Source organism: Solanum verrucosum, unplaced genomic scaffold (assembly GCF_900185275.1).
Source record: "Solanum verrucosum unplaced genomic scaffold, falcon-dt-bn FXZP01000252.1, whole genome shotgun sequence".
In the NCBI taxonomy this organism is placed as follows: Eukaryota; Viridiplantae; Streptophyta; class Magnoliopsida; order Solanales; family Solanaceae; genus Solanum; species Solanum verrucosum.
Window position 1 is genome coordinate 5,914,588 of NW_026019988.1, and position 6,305 is coordinate 5,920,892.

The 6,305-nt window shown below is 36.4% G+C and overlaps 1 protein-coding gene across 1 annotated transcript; it reads right to left on the bottom strand.

Moving 5' to 3' along the window:
- Positions 1–3,443: 3,443 nt before the first annotated feature.
- On the bottom strand, positions 3,444–5,567 carry LOC125818654 (NAC domain-containing protein 2-like). Its single transcript, XM_049498168.1, has 3 exons — positions 5,210–5,567; positions 4,399–4,673; positions 3,444–4,151 (listed from the first exon to the last, which is right to left on the bottom strand). The coding sequence occupies exons 1-3, from the start codon at positions 5,385–5,387 to the stop codon at positions 3,693–3,695; spliced, it is 912 nt and encodes a 303-aa protein (XP_049354125.1). The 5' UTR covers positions 5,388–5,567; the 3' UTR covers positions 3,444–3,692.
- Between the last annotated feature and the right edge of the window lie 738 nt (positions 5,568–6,305).

A 6,305-nucleotide genomic window follows, 5' to 3' on the forward strand; every position in this document is an offset into this window, starting at 1 on the left:
ATACATTTCTATCCCTCAAGAACAGTTGTCATCATCTCACTGTTAAATGTGTCAATTCTCAGGACAAGTGTCAATGGAAATTCCACCATTAATACTCTCAAACATGCTCATCCTCAATTCCAATTCCCCTTTTTTCATCTCACCCTTCAATCCCATGCATTGTTCTTGTACATAGTAATTCGCCATGGAATCTGCAGGAGCAAATGCAGAAGAAAATCAAAGCTCTGTTTCTGCCCACCAAATGTATGATGAAATGCCAAGCTCAAATTCCACTAACAAAAGTGTTCCTGCTGCTGAAAGGACTGACAGTACAGTTTTGGGTTTGCAGAATGCGGCAAATTTTTCTGGGGTTCGGAAGAGGAAACGAGGCGAGTATGTTGCTGAAAAATGGGACCCAATTACGAAAAAACGGGTTTGGTTGGGTATATTCAACACAGCTGAAGAAGCTTCCGAGGCTTATTTAGCTAAGCAATGTGAATTTGCTACTGCCCACCACATGCTTGATGAAATGCCAAGCTCAAATTCGACTAACAAAACTGCTGATGCTGATGCTCCTGCCGCTACCACTGCTGCTGATGATACTGAAAGAAACGAAGTAGATCATGTGAAAAAGCCCTTTATTCAGGAGATATCTTTCCGTCACAAAAGCACCTTACTTGGAGCTGAATGGCATAACATGGGGAAATTGAGAAAAAAAACTTTCAAGAAAAAGCAGGTATGCAAAGGCTTTAACTCTAACATGCATGCATCTAAGAAACCAATAAACGTCATGAATCTAGAATCTTGTAAAGAAACATCATGTTCATTGTCTAAATCATCTGATAGGTGTAATACTATGAAAAGAAATCCTAAAGCTAAGTCAGGCTTACTTGGAATCCGAAAGCAAAAGAATGGAAGATATAGTGCTGAAATTAGAGATCCAATTAAGCATAAGCAAGTATGGTTAGGTACTTTTAACACTATTGAAGAGGCTTCACAAGCTTATTTGTCCAAGAAGTCTGAGTTTGATATGTTAACTCAAGGATATAAGAAGGATAAACCAAAGAATTGTGATCAAACTAAGCCTGAATCATCTGTTGGGGCATCATTGTCTAGTGGGGGTAGAAATAAAAAAATGGATTCTCCCAAAACAACGCGTTTCGTTGGGGTTCGCAAGAACCAGTGGGGGAAATATGCATCTGAGATTGTAAACCCCATTAGTAGGAAAAAGATTTGGTTGGGGACTTTTGGCACGTATGAAGAGGCTTCCCTAGCTTATCAATCTAAGAAGCTCGAATTTCGGGAATTAGTCAAGCCAAAGAAGAAATGTAGTAAGAAAATTCATTTAAATGCAAGGGAGAAGCAAGTTGGGAAAGAGAAAATAGCTGTAAATTGTGAAGGATTTCAGCCCGAATCAGTTGCTGGAGAAACTTTCCATGCTAATCTGTATATGAAATTCAACTTTCAAAGATCAAAAGAGGCCGAGTTGCAAAGCAATATGCCGGTTGATTTTAGTACAGGGGAGAAGCAAGCTGGGAAAGAGAAATTAGTTGTAAATTGTGAAGGATTTCAGTCCGAATCAGCTGCTGAAGAAACTTTCCATGCTAATCAGTATATGAAATTCGATGTTCAGAGATCAAAGGAGGCCGAGTTGCAAAACAATATGCCGGTTGATTTTAGTACAGGGGAGAAGCAAGTTGGGAAAGAGAAATTAGTTGTAAATTGTGTAGGACTTCAGCCTGAATCAGCTGCTGAAGAAACTTTCCATGCTAATCAGTACATGAAATTTGATGTTCAGAGATCAAAGGAGTCCGAGTTGCAAAGCAAAATGCCGGTTGATTTTAGTACATGGGAGAAGCAAGGAAATCAAGAAGATGCAGATTCGTCAATGGGAAAATGGGTCCAACTTCCAGATGGCAGGGAAGTCAATTTTTCGCTGGAACTGGGTGTACCAATCATTGATAAGTATGGATCTCTTTTAGGTGAGTTCTGCGGTTTGGACAATCTCTGGATATATGATGAGAGTATATATTAAACGGAAAATGACAATGAATAGTTTGAAAATGCAAGAAGAATTTTTGGATAGGACTCTGTAGATAGTAGTAATATGTATGCTTCTTGCAACTTTTGGTTTTTCGTTATAATGATAATGACTATGTGCATATTAGTAAATCTGTGTTTGTATGGAAGTTTCTTTTAGTGTGATAATTAATTATTCTCATCTTGATGCCTTTGTGGACATTACTATGAAAATTGGACGTTGAAAAGTTCATCATGTCTACTTCCTTTCGACCCTAGCGCTTTATTTCATCGTTGTTACTACTTTCATTTCCGTATTTTCCTTTTCAAACTGCTTTGAGATGCATTACTTGAGCCGTGGGTCTATTGGAAACAACCTCTCTATCCCTACGAGGTAGGGGTAAGGTCTACGTACTACATTGGGTATGTTTTTGTTGTTGTCTACTTCATTTCGACTACAGAAAATGGTATAACGAGTGCGGACAAAGACATATCTCATACATAATTTCAGTCCCTACACAAAGTGTTACGACTTGTTTTGCAAGGTAGGAACATACCAAATTGCATATCAACTATGTCCTTCAATGTGAAAAAAGAGATAGGAAAAACAGTGTGAAACTGGATCAAAGACCCCAAAGGAATCCAAATTGTTCAAAGAGGCCCGTGACTGAAACTCAAAACTCCACTTCCCCAGTTGAGGAGGAGGACATCCTGATTTAAAAGATTATGCTGCACAGATTCGGAAGGAAAGAGGGACAGAATCAACAGGAGAGACAATAACCAGCAACTTGATTACAGTTTACAGGTTAGTGTTTGGATCGTCTCGAGACTAGGATGATATTGCAATGATGTAATGTTCGACATATGGAGGCGATTGACACTTAATTAAAGGACACACATAGAGAAATTCCAGGTACATACTGGCTTGCAGTCCATTTGGAGGTGCGTTGACAGTTTATGAGGAGTTAGCACTCAGCAGTATGTAGCGGAAGCCGGAAAGGATAAGTGTCTGCTAACATATGATGATGAAACGAGGAGCGGCCACACTCCTCCTTACGTAAGGAATTTCTTTTCGTTCCTTACTCTTTTCATTTTATGTCAAGGACCATGCAAAGTTCTTATATGAGGTAATAGAAATCTTACTAACTGCTAGGTTAAAGATGTTGTCTTGTTATTTGTTACATTCGTCTATTTTGTATGTAGAAAAGAGTTTTCATCACTCTTTAGTGTTTACAACTCAACTTGGTGATTTGTTAGGCTTTTTTCCTATTGTTTTCACCAAGTCACAACGATTTAGACTGTCTTATTGTGCATCTTACAATAGAAAGTTTTAGCTCTCATGCCTACATGAATCAGACACGTCGATAACTTTGTGCCTGAACCCTGAGCCCTTAAATATGCTGATTTTTATTGGAACTAGTGTAGAAGAGTCATAATCACAGAGATTTGAAGAATGATAACTTGATATTAACAAATTTTCATTTGTTTTTACATGTACCTTACAATAATAATAAGCCCTTCTAAATGACTCTTTGGCTATGCTTATCAAGGCTCATTTGTGCTGTAGCCCACCAAATTTGACTTGCATTTTGTACCTTTCTAAACTAATTAATAAAAAGTGGACCTACACCACCAAAGAACAAAGAAAATGTCATGGATCACAATCAATTTAGATCCAATGAATTTATACAATTTTAGTAAGGTTTTTGCATGTAAAAGAACATGTCTTGGAAATTGTTGAACTGGTCAAAGTTGCAAATTTGCTGCTGCATTTGGGTTTCAAATGGTTCATTTAGTAAACCATCCAGATAATTTAGCTGAAAATCAAGGGTGTTTCTGTGGTCTTCGTCCCATTTGGGCGCGCTCTGAACCTCCTTGTCACATGGCGACAAGACATGCTCTGAGCCAGAGCTCGAGTTTGTGGTGTGCATTCTAGTCATCGACTCCGATGATTCGAAATGGAAGTAGTCGTTTGTCGGTGTCGGTGTCGATCGGGGCCGTGGTGGCATCTGTGCTAATTGTGTGGGCAATATTTTTGGTTTTATTTCTTCATCAAATTCTCCAAAGCTTGCAGTTTCCTTGTTGTCCACATTGTAATGCTTCTCAAGTGTGCCTTTCTTGTTGTAAATTCGACACAATACCCAATCATCAAGCTGCAATATATGTCAAATCACATAATCAATAAACAATTTACAAATTGTATTTTGCACTCATAATTTACAGAGATGTAAACCTTTCACTAAGCTAGGATAGAGGGAGCAAATGTGATCTCCAATAACTTTTGTCACACAAATATTTATGAATATTTGATTGTGTTCTATATTACTATGCTATATACTATATTAACTTAAATTCTGAATCCGTCTCCGAAAAGATAATTAAAGATGAAAAAGGACTTACCCTCAAGTTATTGTTCTTGCCAGCAGACCGGTCCACATTGGCGAGCCGGTACTCATGCATAATCCAATTGGTTTTTATTCCTCTAGGTGCTTTTCCAGCATAAAACACAAGTGCCTTCTTTATCCCTAATGTTTTGGGTTTTCCCACCGGTTTATCTGCTCCGGTTGCCTTCCAATAACCGGTTCCTGCTGCTCGGTTCGGCCGTGAACCGTTAGGATATTTTCTATCCCTTGGTGAGAAAAAATACCACTCCTTTTCACCGTACAAAGCCTTTTCTGCACTTGCCAATAATAAAGAAAGTTTAGAAAAAAGAAAAACAGTAGAAATAGGCAAAAAATTAGCTTTCATAGATTTTGAAGTTATAATTTATTTTGAATAAAAAATATTTTTTGTGAGTGGAAATCTCAAAATTCCAAAACTTGTTTGAGCTGTTTTTGGGAACTTGAAGATCAAATTTCATGACCAAAGGATTTGTGAAGATAATTTTTTTTAGAAATTGATCTAAGATCTTTGATCAAATGTTAACTTAGCTCCCGTTTGAACATAGAAGCTGAAACGTGTAAGTTTAAGTTTTTGAAGTTGTGATTTTTGAGATATGAAGTTGTGTTATACATGCGACTTAGTTGTAAATTTTTTATGAAGTTTTGTAAGTGAAAGTTTCAAAAACTGATCTGAATCTGAGCAGTTTTTGGAAACTTGAAAATATGTGAAATCAGATTTTCAATTTTAAAATCTGATCTAAAATTTATGATCATCGATTTTTTTTAACCTAGAATTTGTAAGTATGAAAGTTTGGAAGAGTCAAAATTACCAGGCAACTGCCATGGATCAAACTTGTAAAGATCAATTTCAGTTATAATTGATACTGCAATCGGCTGTCCGGCACATTTCCTGCAGAGATAATGCTGCACCAATTCGTCGTCTGTCGGATGGAATCTGAATCCCGCCGGTAACTCCAATTGCTGATTTCCGGTTGCTCCTTTGTTCATTTCCTTCAAATTCTCACTCTTCGTAACTTCCCTTTCCCTTTCGATTCGATAAATCTCCCTCTTAATTTCCTCTGCTTATCTTCCTCTGTTGTCTTCTCTATTTGTTGCTGCTGCTGCTGCTGCTTTGTTAGTTTCAGTTTGACAAAAAAATGATTATGGGTGTGAAGCGTATATATAGAGAAAAAATATGGCGCAAATTGCACGTGGTGGGTTGAAACTAGTCGTATGTATAATAATATAAAATAAAACGTGCTGTAGAGTTTGACAGCAGAAACCAGGCAATAACAGGACCACCGTTATTATGTCGACAATTAAATATTACTTCCTCCGTTCTAATTTATATGACACTTTTTATTTTTTGAGAGTTAAACAGGTAAAGTTTGATCGAAAATTTGCGCATGAAATCTTCAATTTTTTTTGAAATGAAATTTATATATTTGTAAACTACGTAAAGATTACTATAAGTCACAATAATTGATGATTCAAAATGTTTAAAAAGATCTATGAAAAATTTACGATAAAAAATAGACTTGTTTGAATCTCGAAATTCGAAAAGTGCCACATAAAATGGGACGGAGGGAGTAGTATACAGTATAATACTAATTCATTAAAATTCAAGTATTGAGACTTTTTGGGGTGTTATTTTTATAATCACGTACCCCATCGGTTTCACAAGAATGATCTAGTTTGATTTGTTATGGAGTTAAAAAAAAAATAAATTAATTGTATCAAATGCATCAAAATAATAGTTAATCTTGTGACATTAAACATGTTAGTTGTCACGTGAAAAATTGAAATTAAAATATTGTCAAAAAAGGGAAATGGTCATTTTTAAAGCAGATTAAAAAGAAAAGTAAATCATTCTTTTTTGAATAGAGTGACTATTAAATTAAATCTAGACCAACTTTGTTCATGTAG